General features: G+C 42.2%; 4 protein-coding genes across 5 annotated transcripts; all 4 read left to right on the top strand.

Annotated features, from left to right (window-relative positions):
* Positions 1-3,380: 3,380 nt before the first annotated feature.
* Positions 3,381-6,464, top strand: LOC104807441 (splicing factor U2af large subunit A). The gene is made up of 11 exons (XM_010532717.1): positions 3,381-3,472; positions 3,725-3,821; positions 4,054-4,130; positions 4,205-4,252; positions 4,335-4,394; positions 4,481-4,541; positions 4,620-4,732; positions 4,925-5,371; positions 5,501-5,636; positions 5,947-6,014; positions 6,135-6,464. The coding sequence occupies exons 2-11, from the start codon at positions 3,818-3,820 to the stop codon at positions 6,270-6,272; spliced, it is 1,152 nt and encodes a 383-aa protein (XP_010531019.1). The 5' UTR covers positions 3,381-3,472; positions 3,725-3,817; the 3' UTR covers positions 6,273-6,464.
* A 139-nt stretch (positions 6,465-6,603) lies between these two features.
* Positions 6,604-9,381, top strand: LOC104807440 (pentatricopeptide repeat-containing protein At4g36680, mitochondrial). Of its 2 annotated transcripts, none has more exons than XM_019201843.1 (2): positions 6,604-7,287; positions 8,416-9,381. In XM_019201843.1, exons 1-2 carry the CDS (start codon positions 6,708-6,710, stop codon positions 9,078-9,080), a joined length of 1,245 nt encoding a protein of 414 aa, XP_019057388.1. In that variant the 5' UTR covers positions 6,604-6,707; the 3' UTR covers positions 9,081-9,381. The 2 variants fall into 2 exon arrangements, with proteins under 2 accessions (XP_019057388.1, XP_010531018.1); XM_010532716.1 differs by having other exon boundaries at positions 6,604-7,265; positions 8,394-9,381.
* Positions 9,382-9,585: 204 nt separating this feature from the next.
* LOC104807442 (splicing factor 3B subunit 4-like) lies at positions 9,586-12,411 on the top strand. The gene is made up of 9 exons (XM_010532718.2): positions 9,586-9,780; positions 10,015-10,063; positions 10,338-10,426; positions 10,535-10,591; positions 10,782-10,844; positions 10,928-10,993; positions 11,236-11,322; positions 11,497-11,590; positions 11,707-12,411. Exons 1-9 carry the CDS (start codon positions 9,676-9,678, stop codon positions 12,219-12,221), a joined length of 1,125 nt encoding a protein of 374 aa, XP_010531020.1. The 5' UTR covers positions 9,586-9,675; the 3' UTR covers positions 12,222-12,411.
* A 620-nt stretch (positions 12,412-13,031) lies between these two features.
* On the top strand, positions 13,032-14,900 carry LOC104807443 (probable polyol transporter 3). Its single transcript, XM_010532719.2, has 2 exons — positions 13,032-13,211; positions 13,309-14,900. The coding sequence occupies exons 1-2, from the start codon at positions 13,097-13,099 to the stop codon at positions 14,709-14,711; spliced, it is 1,518 nt and encodes a 505-aa protein (XP_010531021.1). The 5' UTR covers positions 13,032-13,096; the 3' UTR covers positions 14,712-14,900.
* The last annotated feature ends 4,099 nt before the right edge of the window (positions 14,901-18,999 follow it).

Consider the following 18,999-nt stretch of genomic DNA (forward strand, 5'->3'; position numbering starts at 1 on the left):
ATGTGACTTGAGTAAACTGATGTGAATATCTCATGATTTTCAGGTATCCCAAAGCGGCGGAGTACATGCAAAAAGAAGAACTTGCTCCGGAGAGGTGGGCGAGGTGTAAATTTCGGACTGAGAGATACAACTTATTAACCACCAATGGTGCCGAATCAATCAACTTCGTTTTGAAGAAGGCCAAAAGGTATCCGCTACTCAGTTTGCTTGATATTTGTGTCTCGAAGACGGTAGAATGGTTCAGTAGGTACATGGTGGAAGCATGTGGTGCTGATGATTCTCAAAAGTTAACTCCGTATGTGTACAAAGTGCTGCATGAACGGTTTGAGAAGGCCTGCACGTATGAGGTTATTGAACTTAACAGGCTGAGTGGAATGTTTGAGGCAAGGGATGAAAAAGGTAGAAGAAACTTGGTAAATCTTGGTGATAGAACCTGTAGTTGCAGAAAGTTTGATGTGGACAGGTATCCATGTAGCCATGCAATTGCAGCAGCACATAAGGTGGGAAAAGGTACTGAGATTCACGAATTATGCTCTGAATACTACTGGCGAGAGACTTGGGTCAAGGCTTACCAAGAGACTGTCTATCCGGTGCCCGATATTTGTGATTGGGTTGTCCCGCCCGAAATTTTAAATTTTTCAGGGATGCCGCCTATAATAGAAGAAAAACGGCGGACCGGAAGACCTAAACAGAATCGTTTCCCTGGACCTGGCGAGGCTAGTAAAAGACCCCATAATTCAACATCGTCATTTTCACAATCGGATTCGTCGAAAAGAACAAATTTGAAATTATTCGCGTAATTAGTCTGCGTTAAATGTAACTTGTATTCCTAAACAAAGTTATTTTGATCCAAAGTGTTCCTAAAACACTACTAACACTTATGGGATTCGTTTTGTGTTCATAGCTTTCGATCGAATAATGCTCAACGACTTTCAACCCCGATTCCTCCTCCGAACCATTTGTATGATCGTACATTACACTCCCAAAGCGTTGAATTCGTGAAATTCGATCAGTGGGACCAGTGGGACTAGTGGGACCAGTGGGGCCGTCGGGATGTGATAAAAGTGAACCAAATCAACTGTGGGGGAGTTAAACAAGGTTGGTGCGCTGTGAAACAATGTAATTACACTTCAAACTAACATCTCGTAAGCGGTTTGGACAAAAAAATTCCGAACACAAAGTTACTTTGATCCAAAGTGTTCCTAAAACACTACTAACACTTATGGGATTCGTTTTGTGTTCATAGCTTTCGATCGAATAATGCTCAACGACTTTCAACCCCGATTCCTCCTCCGAACCATTTGTATGATCGTACATTACACTCCCAAAGCGTTGAATTCGTGAAATTCGATCACTGGGATCAGTGGGACCAGTAGGACCAGTGGGACCGTCGGGATGTGATAAAATCCGGTTTAGGGGATTACATTTCCGGTTTAGTAATAGGGTTTCTGGTCTGGATACTTGAATTTCTTGTTTGGGGTAAATCAATTGGAATTAGGTTTATGGGGAGATGTGCACCAATATCATTTACAACGGGCCCACACATCTGATTCTGCAGAAAAGCAGTTCCACTTTTTGGCCAATATGCAATTCCGAAAATTTAAACTTTCCCGCCAACCGAATTCCAAAATTTTGGCCAATATGCAATTCCGAAAATTTAAATTTTTTCGCAATAAACATTCAGAAAATATCTAACACAAAAAATAAAGTCAAAGGTTCAAAGGTTCAAAGGTTCAAACAGAATACAAGAAATATCATAATTTATCTTGCATCTGGGGAGGAATCGTCACGTCTTACATCGGGAGCAAGACTCACAATCTGGCCATTTAAGAAGATATCTGCAGCAATCTTCTCACGAATCGATGAACTATTTTCATCGCAAATTTGATTGCACAATATTCTTTCTTGACCTCGCATCAGGGCTTCAAGGTACATGATGGTAAACACACCGCATTCATCTCCGTTACCATTTTGAGGCAGCCCTTCGACGTAATGATAGTCAAACATGGTGCTTTCATCAAATTGGTATATCTTGGCGACCGTATATATCTTTGGGAGCCACCACACCAACCGGCCAATAATCGCGTCAACGTTCGGCCTCATTTTGAGGTTGCAGTCAAATACCTGAATCAACTTCTTCACAGGGATGCATCTAATGGCCACCCAATGCACACTTACATCAGGATTGACCAACGAGGGTATGCTGAGGGGAGTGATAAATCCTTCGTAACTTCCCATCTTGCGATCCCCACACCCTACTGGTGCTTTTCCGTCAAAGTAGTCCTCAAGCCCATTCAAATCGGTCATAGTACCATGGCCCCACCATTTGAGGAATTCGCCGAAACTTGTGTCGCCAATCATGTACTTTGTTGTTGTTGGACAACTTTCTTTGGCCAGGCGATTCCTGATTTCAAGCCGTTATCTAGTGATGTTATTGTTTTAGGGAAATAGTTGTGATTAAAATGGATGAAGTTACTGGAATCTGTAGCCAGTGGTTTCAAATCGATGTTAGTTTGCGCGTTTCGGTTTTTTATTTGTTGGAAGAAAACTAGAGTGTTGTAGAATGGTTGATTTTTCCACTTGAAGTCCAGTTGTGTGGTTGATGTAGGGACCTTTGGGTTTAGTTTCATGCATCATTGCATCTACCGGGAAATTATCCGCATCTCTTCAAATGTAATGATGGGTTATTTTCTTTCTGCAGCGTGACTATGAAAGAGAATCTTCCAGAAGTAGAGAAAAAGAAAGCGAGAAGGGGCGAGATAAGGAGAGAGAGAGGGACCGTCGTACCAGGGAGAGGGACAGGGAGGGTGAGAAAAGCAGAGAAAAGGGTTCAGAGAGAGAGAAGGACAGGGACAAAGAACGAGACCGTCATTCCAGTTCCAGAAGTCGTCACAGGGATCATAGTAGGGAACACAGTGACAGAAGAGAACGTGGTAGGGATAGAGACGATGATGGCTACCGTAGAAGCCATGATTATGACAGGTGACTTATCCAAAGAAGATTCTGATTATGCTTCAAATGGAATCAGTTCAGTGATTCTCATATTTGGTAGAAGATACGAATTTGACATTTTTCATTTCAGGCGTAGAGATTACGAGAAGGATAGACGTCGCCGCCAGTCTCGTTCTCGTTCAAAAGATAGATCTGATCGGAGATCAAGATCACGATCAGCATCAAAAAGGTAGCTTAATTTTCTTGCTGGGAACTGTCTCTTTATGATTCATGAATGGATAACTCTACTTTTCGTTAATATATAAAACATTTCAAGTTCCTACTCCATCGCTGTTTAATTTAATGGTGTTTCAAGTTATTGAACGGAGTGTGTTTTATGTTATATCTTTTATTTTCTTTCTTCATATATCAACGCTCTCTGCTTGCAGTAAACGAGTCAGTGGATTCGATATGGCACCTTCAGCTTCTGCAATGTTAGCTACTGGAGTGGCTACTACTGCTGTTGCTACTACTGTCACAGGTAGACATATCTCCTGTCACCTTTTTATTTTAGTACATATTGGAATATTTTTTGCATGGTGTATACCTGGTTCATGTAGTAAGTCATGGTTTCCTTGTGTTTGCCTGGACAACTTCAAAAGTTGTAGGCAGGAATGGACTGTTTATGTTTATTGTTCTTTTTGTTTACATGGATACAATACCGGAACTGAGAACTTTTGGTTGTCTTGGTGTTCTTGGTGTTTGTTTGTTTGCTTGTCTTTCTTTTGAGAAGGCAATGTTGGGTTTCTTGTCCCTCTTTGACGACAATGGGTGTGAGCTGGTCTTCTAGCTTTTTTTGTACAAGGAAGAATTCCTGCAATGGTTTATGGGTATTGCTCATCCTCAATCAGTCCCTGTCATTGGATTTGATAGCCTTGCAATTGTCTTCTGAGAAATTCTATATAATCTCGTTTCCTTTCCTTTATTACCATATGTGTTAAGATCTCTGAATACCTCCGATGATTTTCCAGGGAGGGTGACCTAGGTCTTCTCAAATACAAGTAATAGAGAGAGGCTCTGCCCGCTGTTTATCTGTATTTTCACCTTTTTTTCCTTTTCTAGGTCAAGTTCCTGCTGCAAACCCTGCTATAACTGGGTCTGGAATGTTCCCAAACATGTTCCCATTAACAACAGGGCAGGTATGTGCTCTTTACCCTGATAGAATTGATGTCTTGTCTTTTCTTACCTGATTTTTCCCTTCTATGTCATGCAGCCTTTTGGTGCGTTCCCTATGATGCCAGTTCAGGCAATGACTCAGCAGGTTGGGTGAAACTATACATGAATGTATGCGGATTACTGAGTTTTGTCTTTTTCAACTGCTTATTCATCTGATATATCTTCAGGCTACTAGACATGCACGCAGAGTCTATGTCGGTGGGCTTTCCCCAGCAGCCAATGAACAGGTTTAATATTTACTTTTCTTCTTTTGGCTTCTTGAAACTTGCTCTTGCATTTAACAGACACATTCATTTACATTCCTCTATTGCAGTCTGTTGCAACATTTTTTAGCCAGGTTATGGCAGCAATTGGTGGAAACACAGCTGGTCCAGGTATGTGATTCAACTGCAAGTGTTGGTTGGATCCCTTATTGAGGCTTTTTGAAATTTCTGTTAAATCAATCCTCACAGGTGATGCTGTTGTCAACGTGTACATAAACCATGAGAAGAAGTTTGCCTTTGTGGAGATGCGGTCTGTTGAAGAGGCAAGTAATGCAATGTCTTTGGATGGGGTTATATTCGAGGTATGTCTTTTGGCTTGTCCATGGTACATAACAAAGAGCTGGTTAAACTGTTAATTTTGCTGTTTCACTGGTATTCTTGTTGTGTAGCTCAGTGAAATAAGAAATAATCTAATAATTGGAGAAACACCTACACTGTATCGGTTGGGATTGAAATTTGGTAGGCTCAATAACTGTATTTTTCTTCATCTGCAGGGAGCTCCAGTGAAGGTGAGGAGACCTAGTGACTATAACCCATCTCTAGCAGCAACTCTTGGTCCGAGCCAGCCCAGTCCCAATCTAAACTTGGCTGCTGTTGGTCTGACTCCAGGTTCTTCTGGAGTGCTTGAGGGTCCAGACCGTATTTTTGTCGGTGGACTTCCCTATTATTTCACCGAGGCCCAAGTCAGGGAATTATTGGAGTCCTTTGGAGCACTGAAGGGCTTTGACCTTGTAAAAGACAGGGAAACCGGAAACTCTAAAGGATATGCCTTTTGCGTGTACCAAGATATCTCTGTAACAGACATTGCTTGTGCAGCCCTCAATGGAATTAAAATGGGAGACAAAACTCTTACTGTGAGACGTGCTAACCAGGGTACAGGTCAGCCGAAACCTGAACAGGAGAGTGTATTGTTGCATGCGCAGCAGCAGATTGCTTTACAGGTAAAATTTTAGATATCTTGGTTTCCCTTGTAAGATTCAATTCCAATTCCTCGTAGAACAGTTTAACAGATGGATTTGATCAGTCAAGATGGGCTATCAATTATGTGACTGGTGCTTTCTCTTTTGCAGAGGATTATGTTGCAACCAGGCACAGTGCCCACCAACGTCGTCTGTCTGACACAGGTTGTTGCTGAGGATGAGCTCAGGGATGATGACGAGTATGAAGATATAATGGAAGACATGAGGCAAGAAGGTGGAAAGTTTGGTAAGCAATCTTTTAGTATTAAAACTGCAACTCCTTTTGTTCTTCAATGTTATCACGTGACGGGATTAAGATAAAAAAAAGCATATTGATCAATCTCTGTTTTTTCTTGGTTGTATATGTTTTGTTTTACAGCCTTTTGTTGTCCCACAGTTCAGTTCTGCTATAAAGAATCAGCCCCTAAACATAACACAGACAGGAGACCTGCATATAAACTTCCAATCTGTTTTCACTTGAAAGAAACATTTCTGGACATCTTTTTCTATCTCTCTCTTTTTCCTTTGGATTCGAAAACTTTACACTAAACGTGCAGGTGCGCTGACACAAGTAGTGATTCCTCGCCCCAGTCCCAATGGCGAACCGATTCCTGGTGTTGGCAAGGTTTGTACAAAAAACTTCTATGGTTTTCATTATTAATCAAAGGGATCTCTGTTTTGTTTTTTATTTGGCTGGGATATATATACAGGATTCATTCACAGGGTTTGACAATTGTTGTGGCAGGTGTTTCTCAAGTACGCGGATACCGAAGGTGCGTCGAAGGCGAGAGCAGGGATGAACGGAAGGAAGTTTGGTGGCAACCAAGTGGTGGCCGTGTTCTACTCGGAAGAAAAGTTCGAACAAGGAGATTTCCAAGCCTAGTTTGATCAAACCATCCAAATGTCCTCACTCTGACTCTACTCGCCCTCTCTCCCTTATATGATGACTGCATCATGTGTTTTACTTTTTTTTATCCCCCCCTTCAGTTTTCTGTTGAAACAAGGATATCGATCCACATAAAATTGTGCTTGTAACTTTGTTACGGAATTAGATTCCCCACTTTCTCCCCCATTAGCCATATTTGTTAAACATCTCTCCTTTCTCGGTAACAAAAAAAAAAAAGAGACAAATTCGTGATTTTTGTTTTTTTTATGTAGAGTGAATTTTGTCTTCGTCATTACTAGTATGGCAATGCAATGTCAATAAACCCACGCGACTCGTAAAACTCTTCTTCTCAAATCTTAAACCCTAACCTCTACTCTCGACACTTTCCTGCCGTCTCCATTTCATCTCTCCCACAGCGACGAAGCAAATACTATGACGCCGTCTCGTCTGTGCCTCAGCCGCATTCGCCGCCTCTCCTCCGCCGCCGCTGCGCCTGCTGCTGCGACCAGCACGGGCGGGTCTGCATCTTCCGGCTCGATCTCTGTCTCCAAAGCTAAATCCAAACTCAGGAAGGTGCACGATCCTGACAAAGCCCTTGAGATCTACTCCTCTGTCTCCAATCACTACGTCTCCCCTGTCTCCTCGCGCTATGCCCAGGAGCTCACCGTTCGCCGCCTTGCCAAGTCTCGCCGGTTCTCCGACATTGAAGCGCTGATCGAATCTCACAAGAATGATCCCAAGATCAAGGAAGAACCTTTCCTCTCTACCCTTATCAGATCTTACGGTCGAGCCGCCATGTTCGATCATGCCATGAGGACGTATGAGCAGATGGAACAGTTTGGCACGCCCAGGTCAGCCGTGTCTTTTAACGCCCTTCTCTCCGCTTGTCTTCACTCCGAGCTGTTCGAAAGAGTCCCCCAACTGTTCGAGGAAATTCCTCAGAGGTATAATATCACTCCTGACAAAATCTCTTACGGTATACTGATTAAGGCTTATTGCGATTCGGGTTCGCCTGAAAAGGCCTTGGATACGTTGAGACAGATGGAGGCCAAAGGCGTGGAAGTTACCACCATTGCTTTCACTACCATTTTGGGATCTTTGTATAAGAAAGGAAAAGTTGAGGAAGCAGAGAATTTGTGGAGCGAGATGGAGAAGAAAGGCTGCGAATTGGACGTTGCAGCGTATAATGTTCGTGTCATGAATGCTCAAAAGGAAAGCCCTGAAAGAGTTAAGGAATTGATCGAACAGATGAGCAATGTGGGACTGAAACCCGATACAATTAGCTATAACTATCTTATGACTGCATATTGCCAGAAAGGAATGATGGATGAAGCGAAGAAGGTATATGAAGGACTGGAGGAATACGGGTGTTGTCCGAATGCAGCAACTTTTAGGACTTTGATATTTCATCTGTGTTTGAACGGGTTGCATGAGCAAGCCTATGCAGTGTTCAAGAAGAGCGTGTCGGTGCACAAGATCCCAGATTTTAATACGCTGAAGCATTTGGCTGAAGGTTTGGTGAGGAAGAAGAAAATGGACGATGCCAAAGGGTTGGCAAGGACAGTGAAGAAGAAATTCCCCCCAAATTTTTTGAAAGCGTGGATGAAACTAGAGGAGGATCTGGGCTTGACTTCGAAGAGTAATGCTGTTTCCGCAGGAAAGGAAGCTACGCCGTAAAGCTCGAGCTTTCAAGACTTTGAAAGAGACCATGATGGATGGAGCATACAGGTTATTAGAAATGCCTCTTGCTCCTTTCTCATAAAGTTGGTAAGCTGTAAAAGCTAAGTGTTGGAAGGGATCACTTCATCAAACAACAAAATTTTCGAAGTGTTTCTTGAAAGAGTAGGATTTGATGCGGCAGCATTATATCTCTTGTCATTCAGTTCATGCGCTTCTTCTTCTTATCTCCTCCTCAAAATGAAAACCTTGTATTTCTCTGGTCCAAAAAGCCAGATCTTGCAGCAAGAAGTGTTTCTTATGTTTGTGATTTTAAGATCACCCAATTCCGCTGCAAGTGATCAAATTTACAGCAGTTTAATTTCACCCACCGGGGGATGAGCAAATGGGCCTATGGGCCTTAAAAAGGCTCGATCTCTTAATTATTCTATACTGATTAAGGCTTATTGCGATTCGGGTTCGCCTGAAAAGGCCTTGGATACGTTGAGACAGATGGAGGCCAAAGGCGTGGAAGTTACCACCATTGCTTTCACTACCATTTTGGGATCTTTGTATAAGAAAGGAAAAGTTGAGGAAGCAGAGAATTTGTGGAGCGAGATGGAGAAGAAAGGCTGCGAATTGGACGTTGCAGCGTATAATGTTCGTGTCATGAATGCTCAAAAGGAAAGCCCTGAAAGAGTTAAGGAATTGATCGAACAGATGAGCAATGTGGGACTGAAACCCGATACAATTAGCTATAACTATCTTATGACTGCATATTGCCAGAAAGGAATGATGGATGAAGCGAAGAAGGTATATGAAGGACTGGAGGAATACGGGTGTTGTCCGAATGCAGCAACTTTTAGGACTTTGATATTTCATCTGTGTTTGAACGGGTTGCATGAGCAAGCCTATGCAGTGTTCAAGAAGAGCGTGTCGGTGCACAAGATCCCAGATTTTAATACGCTGAAGCATTTGGCTGAAGGTTTGGTGAGGAAGAAGAAAATGGACGATGCCAAAGGGTTGGCAAGGACAGTGAAGAAGAAATTCCCCCCAAATTTTTTGAAAGCGTGGATGAAACTAGAGGAGGATCTGGGCTTGACTTCGAAGAGTAATGCTGTTTCCGCAGGAAAGGAAGCTACGCCGTAAAGCTCGAGCTTTCAAGACTTTGAAAGAGACCATGATGGATGGAGCATACAGGTTATTAGAAATGCCTCTTGCTCCTTTCTCATAAAGTTGGTAAGCTGTAAAAGCTAAGTGTTGGAAGGGATCACTTCATCAAACAACAAAATTTTCGAAGTGTTTCTTGAAAGAGTAGGATTTGATGCGGCAGCATTATATCTCTTGTCATTCAGTTCATGCGCTTCTTCTTCTTATCTCCTCCTCAAAATGAAAACCTTGTATTTCTCTGGTCCAAAAAGCCAGATCTTGCAGCAAGAAGTGTTTCTTATGTTTGTGATTTTAAGATCACCCAATTCCGCTGCAAGTGATCAAATTTACAGCAGTTTAATTTCACCCACCGGGGGATGAGCAAATGGGCCTATGGGCCTTAAAAAGGCTCGATCTCTTAATTATTCAAAGCCCATTCATTCGGCCCATGGGTTTTGCAATCCCTTGAACCCTCTTCCTCCTCCTCCCCCGAGCTTAGAGAAACCGCTATAAACGTCGATTAGACGGGAACGGAGTAAGAATCTGAAATTCTGGGGGGGTTTTGCCGGCGTAGAATTAGAGTAAGAAAGGAAAGATGACGACCCGAATAGCTCCAGGAGTTGGAGCGAATCTGCTTGGCCAGCACTCCGCTGAACGGAATCAAGACGCTACTGTCTATGTCGGAAATCTCGATCCCCAGGTTCTTCTCCTTTGCTCTCTCACCAACTTGCTCTTGGGTTTTCTGGGCCTTCTCATCTATACATATACGAACTTTTGTATGTATGTGTGTGTATTGGCTAAACAGTAGAATTAGGTTTTGAAATGATTCGATTTTATTGGTTTCTCAGTTTTAGGTTATTTTCCACATTTTCCGATTGCTGTTTATCGACTGAGTTCTCAGTAAAGTTGGTGTTTTGTTCGACATCGAGTTTAGGTATCTGAAGAATTGCTCTGGGAATTGTTCGTACAAGCCGGCCCGGTAGGTAAGCAAGGCCCCGTTTCAATAAAAAGTTCATGTTAGATGTAGTAACATAAGTCTTTCTTTATAATCATATCAGAGTGCAAGATTTGTATTTTTAATTGCAGTGTGAGTGTGAGGACAATATCTTGTTTAGTTCGTAGGTGGCAATGGAAATGGTTGTTGTTTGGCTGAAAGCCATAGCTTTTTTTTTTGTTGGAAAATTTGTTGGGTTGAGAGCATCGCGATCTGGTTCAGTTTTTGTTCTGACTTAACTCCTCCGATTTTGGTTGTTGCAGTCAATGTGTATGTCCCGAAAGATAGGGTGACAAATCTTCATCAAGGGTATGGATTTGTTGAATTCCGCAGCGAGGATGATGCTGACTATGTAAGTACTGCTTGTAGAGTTGTGGCAATGCTTTCCACTTCCTTCGCTTATATTGAAGATTATTACTTCTCTTTAGAGCATTCATAACGTTATCTGCTGTTTGTGCAGGCAATTAAGGTTCTGAACATGATTAAGCTTTATGGGAAACCTATACGTGTTAACAAGGTATCAGATTGTTCTTATAATTGTTGTCTCCTTCATACGGGTTATCAACTTGCTTCATGCCAGCTCTTCTTTGTTTTCTTATGAAATCAAGGATTTAGGCAGCTGGTTTTTGTGAATTTTGATGCCAAGATGCGTTCAGTTTTGGTTTGAAGTTGTTAATATTTTGGTCCCTATTTAAAAATGTTTCTAGGCATCTCAAGATAAGAAGAGCTTGGATGTTGGTGCTAACCTTTTTATTGGAAACCTTGATCCTGTAAGTAGCTTGGTGGTATACTCTGCCCCTTGATGTTTTCTAGTCGCTTCAGATATTTACCTGACCCAGCTTTTGCTTTACAGGACGTGGATGAGAAATTGCTATACGATACCTTCAGTGCGTTCGGAGTCATTGTTGCTAATCCAAAGGTGTAGGATCTTTGATTCAATTAGAGTCTTACCCTTTTTATCATTTCATTCTGCTTAAACATCTAATTGGTTGAAGACTTTTGTTTCGCGACTGTTCTGTTTCTGTGTGCGTAAGTCTTGATCTCTGTGTGTCCCCTTCCGGAGGTTGGAGTCATATATTATCGTTTTTTTTTCTTCTCATTTCTCTTGGAGAAGAAATCGTTTTGACCTTAGATTCTGACACTTAGAACCTTCTGTTTCAGATAATGAGAGATCCGGATACAGGGAACTCGAGAGGTTTTGGTTTTATCAGCTATGATTCTTTTGAGGCATCTGACGCTGCTATAGAGGTATGCTTCTGTTTTTTGGTTACACAACTTGAAAGTATGTAACTGCGTGATTTCCATTACTGAACATGGCCATTTTACATTTGGAAACTAGTAAATAAATCTCCAGTCTCCGTCTGGGCCATGTACCTGACCCAATGTAGTATATTTCGTATGGTGTACTTCTTGTCGTTGCAGGCTATGAATGGTCAGTACCTCTGTAACCGGCAAATAACAGTCTCATATGCATACAAGAAGGACACCAAAGGAGAAAGGCATGGTACCCCAGCAGGTTAGATTTTCAGCAGAATGGATTAGATGTACACACGCATGTGTATATAAGATTGGATGATGGTATTCTTCATTTAAACAGCGCATACTTACATGTTTAGCACGTTTGTGATGCAGAGAGACTTTTGGCTGCCAACAATCCGAATTCACAGAAAAGCAGACCCCATACCCTATTTGCTAGTGGCCCTCCAACACTTGCAAACGCTCCTCGGCCTAACGCACTGCCTCCACGGCCTTTTGCCAATGGCAACTTGCCACCTGTCCCGATCCAAGCCGTCCGTCCTCCACCGCCACCTCCACAAGCAGCAGCGGCTGCCGCTTATCAACCACCACCACCAGCTCAAGCAGCTTGGCCGCCTCAGCCACAACAACACGGCTTTGCAGTTCCACCGCCGATGCAATTCAGACCAGCCCCTCAAGGCATGCCGCTGCCACCGGCACTTCATCAACAAGTGGGTTCAAGGCCTCCACCTCCGCCACAAGCCATGGGCATAGGACAGAGCCAGCACATGTGGCCGGGTGGTCCTCCCATGCATCATCCTCCTCCTCATCACCCTCATCATCATCATCACATGTCCATGCCACCTCCACCGACCCATAGCATCCCCCCTCCTCCGCCTCCCCAAGGTTGATTGATAAATAAAGCGTGAGGGTTCGTTTTGGGTCTTGTGCTATTTTGTTGCTTGTCTTGTTATGGGATGACATAGAAACAGTATTCTTGTTTTGTATTGCCCGTAGGAGGAGTCCTCCAAAAAGCTCATATGACAATATGTAAGCCCTACCTTGCATAGCAAGTAATTTCAAGGTTTTAGTTCATAGACATATGAATGAAATTAATGAATCCATTTTCCTACTGAATGGTCCAAATAAACAGGTCAATTAATTTCAAGAATTCCACCAGATTTTTTTTTTAAAAAAAAGAGAAATTAGTAAGACCTACCCTTATTATCTTAACTGCCCAAGTTAGCAAACAGCAATTTGTAGGGGAAAGTCTCTGTCGGCCAAATGCATCCCAAGCTCCATCGCTTTTCTCTTTGAAATTCTCTTTCCGAAAAGAATTACCAACCATTTCGCTATCAATATTTTTCATATATATATATATATAATGAATCAATAGATCGTTCTAGTAATTACGGGATAAAGTAATGTTATCTTGCATTTTCTTGTAAAAACGTATCACGGAATCTCACCCTCTCTACCTTTAACCTGCAATCTTGTCTAAATTGCTTTATATATATATATATATTCCATTTATAGAAACCATGGTTGACGAATTCATTTTCGCAACCCTTCACGTGCCTGCATGAACTAACCTTCTTTCTTTCTTTTTTTTTTTATATCCAAAGAGAAGAAATTCAATTTCTCTTCACATCATTTCATTGTCGTATCTTACAGTTCAGAATACAAACACTGACGTTTGTTGTGTGTATATATATATATATATGCATATAGATGCTCGCGTGTATTCGTACAAAACGCATAACAATAAGTTATATATTCGCAAATAATGGTTGTGTCTGGTGATATTTCTTCCTGGTCGGATCCAAACCCGACCCGTATGAACAAGTTCGCTTGTGGTTGCGCCATTGTTGCCTCCATCATTTCCGTCATCTTTGGATATGGTAAGTCATCACACGCAGCATCATTTATATATATATATATATATGTGTGTGTGTGTGTGTCCGTTATTTCCAATTAATATTAATTTAAATGTTGAAGATACCGGTGTTATGAGCGGGGCCCAAATCTTCATAAGAGAAGATCTCAGAATAAATGACACACAGATCGAAGTTTTGGCGGGAATCCTAAACCTCTGCGCCCTTGTCGGCTCTCTGACCGCCGGAAAAACGTCTGACGTCATCGGCCGGCGATACACCATCGCTCTCTCCGCCGCTATATTCCTCGTCGGCTCAGCCCTCATGGGTTACGCTCCAAACTACGCCGTTTTGATGGCCGGAAGGTGTGTCGCCGGGGTGGGCGTAGGGTTTGCCCTCATGATAGCTCCCGTCTACTCCGCCGAGATAGCCTCTCCTTCACACAGAGGGTTTCTCACTTCTCTCCCCGAGCTTTGCATCAGTTTCGGGATCTTACTGGGCTACGTCTCGAACTACGGATTCGGGAAACTGACGTTGAATCTCGGGTGGAGATTGATGCTCGGAATCGCGGCAATCCCTTCTCTTATCCTAGCTTTTGGGATTCTGAAAATGCCCGAGTCGCCTCGATGGCTTGTGATGCAAGGTAGGTTAAAAGAGGCGAAGGAAATACTGTTCTTGGTGTCCAATACCGACCAAGAAGCCGAACAGCGGTTTAAAGACATAAAACTCGCCGCAGGAATAGACGAAAACTGCGACGAAGAGTTTGTCGAGACGAAGAACGATAAGATTGCGAGTGGCGAAAGCGTGTGGAGAGAGCTACTGATAAAACCTAGACCGGCCGTACGTTGGATCCTAATCGCAGCAATAGGGATTCACTTCTTCGAGCATGCCACAGGGATCGAAGCCGTTGTATTGTACAGTCCTAGAATCTTCGAGAAAGCCGGCGTCACGACGAAAGACAAGCTTTTACTCGCCACGGTCGGTGTCGGCCTGACAAAGACAGTCTTCATACTGATTGCCACTTTCTTGCTGGACAAGGTAGGTCGGAGGAAGCTTCTATTGACCAGCACAGGAGGCATGGTTCTCGCGTTGACCGCGTTAGCGTTTAGTCTGACCATGGTTCAGCGTTTCGGGCGACTGCTGTGGGCTCTTTCTATGAGTATTGGATCCACGTACGCGTTCGTCGCGTTTTTTTCGATCGGGCTCGGACCCATCACGTGGGTTTACAGCTCGGAGATATTCCCGTTGAGGCTGAGGGCTCAGGGCGCGAGTATCGGGGTCGCGGTTAATCGCGTTATGAACGCTGCCGTGTCGATGAGCTTTTTGTCGATAACGGAGGCGATCACGACTGGCGGCGCGTTCTTTGCGTTTGCGGGGATCGCGGCAGCGGGTTGGTGGTTCTTCTTCTTCCTCTTACCGGAGACAAAAGGACGGCCATTGGAGGAGATGGAGAAGCTTTTTAGTAGAAAAAATGAAGCTGGTTTTGGTCAAGAGAGGCAAGAAATTCAAAACAGGAGTGAAGTGTGAGGAATTAAGTGGAAGTGATAAACATTGGATTTTGGCGGATTTATTAGGTAATGTAATTATAAAAAATCTGAAAAGGATGGAAATAATAACCTATGTTAAGTTTTGCAATTTGGGCTAACGAAAAAAGCCACCCATCACGACGACTTATAGAGATTTTTATACAATATATATAAATGAAAATTTCATATCTTTTGATTTTTTAAACTAACTTCAAGTTTTAAAATTGAGGAATTTTATTTGAAATTTGTACTATCATGGGTCAAGTTGAAACCCTAGAATAGATGTGGGCAGTATTAGCAGTCCTAGTTGTAACCATTTGAATTATTGCATCTTGAAAATAATTAATAATTGGTACACACACATATATAAAATATATTTTTGAAAAATTTATTTTTCGTCTCGTTTTATCTACTTACGGGTAGACTCAACATCCGAAGGCAGCAGCTTCTTTGTCCGAATGGTACAGCAGACTGTCGTATCCATCCGTGATGCAATACCCAATTCTACAGTGGATGTTGGACATTAACAGCTCAGGGCACCTTATATTACATAATTGAAATTTCTATACGGCGTATATGTGCATGTATATGTAAACTGTATACCTGCAAATCCATGATCATGAACGTGCCGACAGTTCGTTTAAAAAATCTTTATTCGATATGGGTTTGTTGTCCAAATCTTCCAGTAATAAAAAATATATAAAAAGTCCCGAGTTGACCCGGCAAGATATTCTGAATGCAGCCAAAAGCATCTGTCCCCTTAATTGAAATATTAAAAAAAAAAAACGAAAGGAAGACTTTCTCAGGAAAAAGAAAACGACTAAAGTTGTTACAACTTGCCGTATATATTAATATAAGTGGAAATAACATTTAGAGCAGTCAGATGGCATGGAAGGTCGAGTCGTCGACCAAATAAGTCAAACTTCTACGTCGTCCTTATCCATTCCAAAGGAAAATCGGAACTCGATCGACTTCGGAGACATGTGGTCCGATCGAGACAGATGACCCGCGAGTTAAAAAGTTTCCAATTTTAGTGCGAAAAAATGTTTTTCGAATTTGTAGATCGAGAGAGAAATAAGAGAATGAACAAATCTGAGTTTGTGGAAATTTTCTCTGTTATTTTCAAAAATAAAATATCAAATCGTATTTATACAATCAGAAATACTAAACCAGCTAAACCAAGCTAAATGTCACTAAACCAAAAATACTTAACCGAAAACACATAACCGAAAACCAAAAATGAGAGCTAAAGACATGGTCTTCATATAGCCCCCCTCAAGATGGAGCATACACATTGTGAATGCCTATCTTGGAGCACAAATACGCCATTTGCTCAGCAGTGAGAGACTTCGTAAGAAGATCAGCAACCTGTTCTTCAGATGAAACATGTTGAATCTTCAGAAATCCACTCTTAATCTTCTCACGCACAACATGACAATCTAATTCAATATGCTTAGTTCTCTCGTGATACACGGGATTACTAGCAATATGAATAGCTGATTGCGAATCACAGAACAAGGTAACAGGTAAAGGAAACTCAATATAGAGCTCCTTCAGCAGCGATGAAATCCAAGTGAGTTCGCAACAAGTTTGAGCCAAAGCCCGATACATCAGAAATATTGATATTGTTAAAAAATATTGATATCCATCAGAAGTTGAAACATGAAAGGGTCCCCATACATCAATATGAATCAAATCAAAAGGTGAAGAAGATAATTTTCCAGAAATGGGAAAAGAAAGTTGTTTCTGTTTAGCCAGTGGACATATTCCACAATGTTCAAACTGAGACTTAGAATCTGAAAATGTAATCTGTGATGTATGACCAAGAGATTTTATTTTCAAGAAAGAGGGATGTCCTAGTCTTTGATGCCAAATGTCAATGTTGGATGTGGATACTGCAGTGCAAAGTGAAGAAGGAAGAGAATAACGGATTGGAGAAGACTTCTGCAGTTCCAAAATGTACAGATTATGCTTTTGCTCACCCTTGCCAATCATCAATTCCCGAGTAGGGTCCTGAATCATGTAAGAGTTATGAGTAAAAGTTACTGTATATGGAGTTGACCTTGTTAGCGCATTAATGCTTAACAAGTTGTAACAAAATGAAGGGACAAACAAAACAGAGGTTAAAATCAAGTGTGATGTAAGAGTGACTGTCCCGGATTGAGTAACCTGAATGACAGTGCCATTAGGTAAGGTGACAGTCACAGGAGGAATGGTTTGAATATCAGAGAACAATGATATGTCACAACAAACATGACTACTAGCACCTGTATCCAAAATCCAACACACATGCGGCAAAATAATGGCTGATTTGAAAGAGGGTAAAACAGGGAAGGTAGGAATGAGGTTACCTGGTGAGTTTGGTTGTGGGTGATGAACTGTGAAATCTGAATCATTGTAAGAATTGTTGGGTTTTCTGGGATCTCTAGAGCGAATCCTATTCCTAAGAGATCGATTCTAGGGTTTGCGCAACGGATATAAAACAAAAATTTAATAAACCCTAGAACCATGCTTCTAATGAATCGTAGAAACGTTAGAACGCTTACCTCAATCGATCCGGGGCCTGTATCAATCGAAGAACACGTCTGATCACGAAAGGCAGGAAATTACCTCGCCCTCTACACGTATCCACACTTCGGGATGGATTCCAACGCTTGGAACTTGTCTGCTAGGACTCGAATCTCTATTCGATTTTGTGCTTCGAGAAAACGAGACTCTTCAGTTTTCGAACTCTTTGGATCTCGACCAAAAGCTCTCTCAAACCTCTGAAAGTCGGCACTAAAAAATCTCTCCAGAATTAGGATTCTAATATCTTTCTTATAAAGTGATTTAACCCTAATTTCGGTTTAATTTTCGGAAAACCGGAACCTGGAACGGACGGTCCGGAATTGCACGTGGACCGTCCGTTCCAGTAAGGCAGAACGGACGGTCTACGTTTAGTGCGGACCGTCCGTTCTATCATCATAGAACGGACGGTCTGCGTGTTGTCGTGGACCGTTCGTGCTGCTTCCCAGAACGGACGGACCACGCATCCGGACCGTTGGGTCTCGACCCATCCGACTCAGTTTTCCGTCGTTTTCTCTCGTGCATTTGTCCTTCCCTGCGTGTGTGACCCTGTAGGCTCATTCGAAATAACAGTATAATCTGAAATCTCTATTTCGGATATACAAGTCATAGGCGGTCTCTAGCAAGACACTATGACTACCTATCTCGAATAGAGTTTGTTCGTGATCTTTACGAACGCCAGAGATGATTCCGGTTGATGATCCTTTTGTATCACGATATCATATGTCGAACATAAGGCATGGACAAGCCACCTTATGATTCCGGTTGATTCGTGATCTTTACGAACGCCAGAGCTGCCTTCAGAACGCCAGAGTTTGTTCGTGATCTTTACGAACGCCAGAGATAATTCCGGTTGATTCGACTGCTTTCTCGTTCACTGAGTTCGACTGTCTGAAATAGACGACGTTCGTCTATAGTACGACCACACCAAATCCCATCTTGACTATCTACAATCCAGTACATGATTCGTTTCGTACCTGATATACGCCTTTATAGTCCTCCTGTTACGCAGGACGTTTGACGTATTCAAAGCACGCAACTCCTCATGTTGGATCCGTAGATATCTCAGGTCTTAGGATCCACTCATGGAACCACCATATGAGATTCAAGTCATGACGCTAGTCCATGTGACAATCTCATGCGGGTCAATCCAGTATTCCGTTCCCCAACGAATACCTATGACTGTGATCGTATCCAATACTTATGATCATCTATGTGATCATCAATCACACATCATACTAGTCTTATTATGTCGTTATTCCCATAACGACACAAGACTAGGGAGTTTAGTATCATTCATAATGATACACGGATTTCATAACAGATCTAGTATGCTAGAACATGTAATGAATCAAATACTCTCATTAAACTCATAGAAAGAATCAATACATCAAATGTATCTAAACAAAGCTCATAAACAGTATATCATAGAGCACTAAACCAACAATCTCTCACTTGCTCTAATCATGAACTGCTAAACATCTAATGCCCATATCCCTAACATGACCATCATGCTTCGACAAAGGGAGAGGCTTCGTCAACGGATCGGCAATGTTGTCATCTGTCGACACTCTGCAAATGTGCACGTCTCCTTTGTCTATGATCTCCCTGATAAGGTGAAACCGTCTGAGTATGTGTTTGGATCGTTGATGGGATCTGGGTTCTTTCGCTTGTGCGATCGCTCCATTGTTGTCACACTACAGAGCAATGGGGCTATCAGCACT

Source organism: Tarenaya hassleriana, unplaced genomic scaffold (genome assembly GCF_000463585.1).
Source record: "Tarenaya hassleriana unplaced genomic scaffold, ASM46358v1 Cleome13, whole genome shotgun sequence".
Taxonomy (NCBI): domain Eukaryota; kingdom Viridiplantae; phylum Streptophyta; class Magnoliopsida; order Brassicales; family Cleomaceae; genus Tarenaya; species Tarenaya hassleriana.

Coding starts and splice junctions, on each gene's coding strand:
- LOC104807441 (XM_010532717.1), top strand. Junction 4,253..4,334: donor TTCAGGCAATGACTCAGCAG/GTTGGGTGAAAC, acceptor ATATATCTTCAG/GCTACTAGACATGCACGCAG. Junction 6,015..6,134: donor CGATTCCTGGTGTTGGCAAG/GTTTGTACAAAA, acceptor TTGTTGTGGCAG/GTGTTTCTCAAGTACGCGGA.
- LOC104807440 (XM_019201843.1), top strand. CDS start 6,708: ATGACGCCGTCTCGTCTGTGCCTCAGCCGCATTCGCCGCCTCTCCTCC. Junction 7,288..8,415: donor TTATTGCGATTCGGGTTCGC/CTGAAAAGGCCT, acceptor ATTCGGGTTCGC/CTGAAAAGGCCTTGGATACG.
- LOC104807442 (XM_010532718.2), top strand. CDS start 9,676: ATGACGACCCGAATAGCTCCAGGAGTTGGAGCGAATCTGCTTGGCCAG. Junction 9,781..10,014: donor TCGGAAATCTCGATCCCCAG/GTTCTTCTCCTT, acceptor CATCGAGTTTAG/GTATCTGAAGAATTGCTCTG. Junction 10,994..11,235: donor TCATTGTTGCTAATCCAAAG/GTGTAGGATCTT, acceptor CTTCTGTTTCAG/ATAATGAGAGATCCGGATAC.
- LOC104807443 (XM_010532719.2), top strand. CDS start 13,097: ATGGTTGTGTCTGGTGATATTTCTTCCTGGTCGGATCCAAACCCGACC. Junction 13,212..13,308: donor TTCCGTCATCTTTGGATATG/GTAAGTCATCAC, acceptor TAAATGTTGAAG/ATACCGGTGTTATGAGCGGG.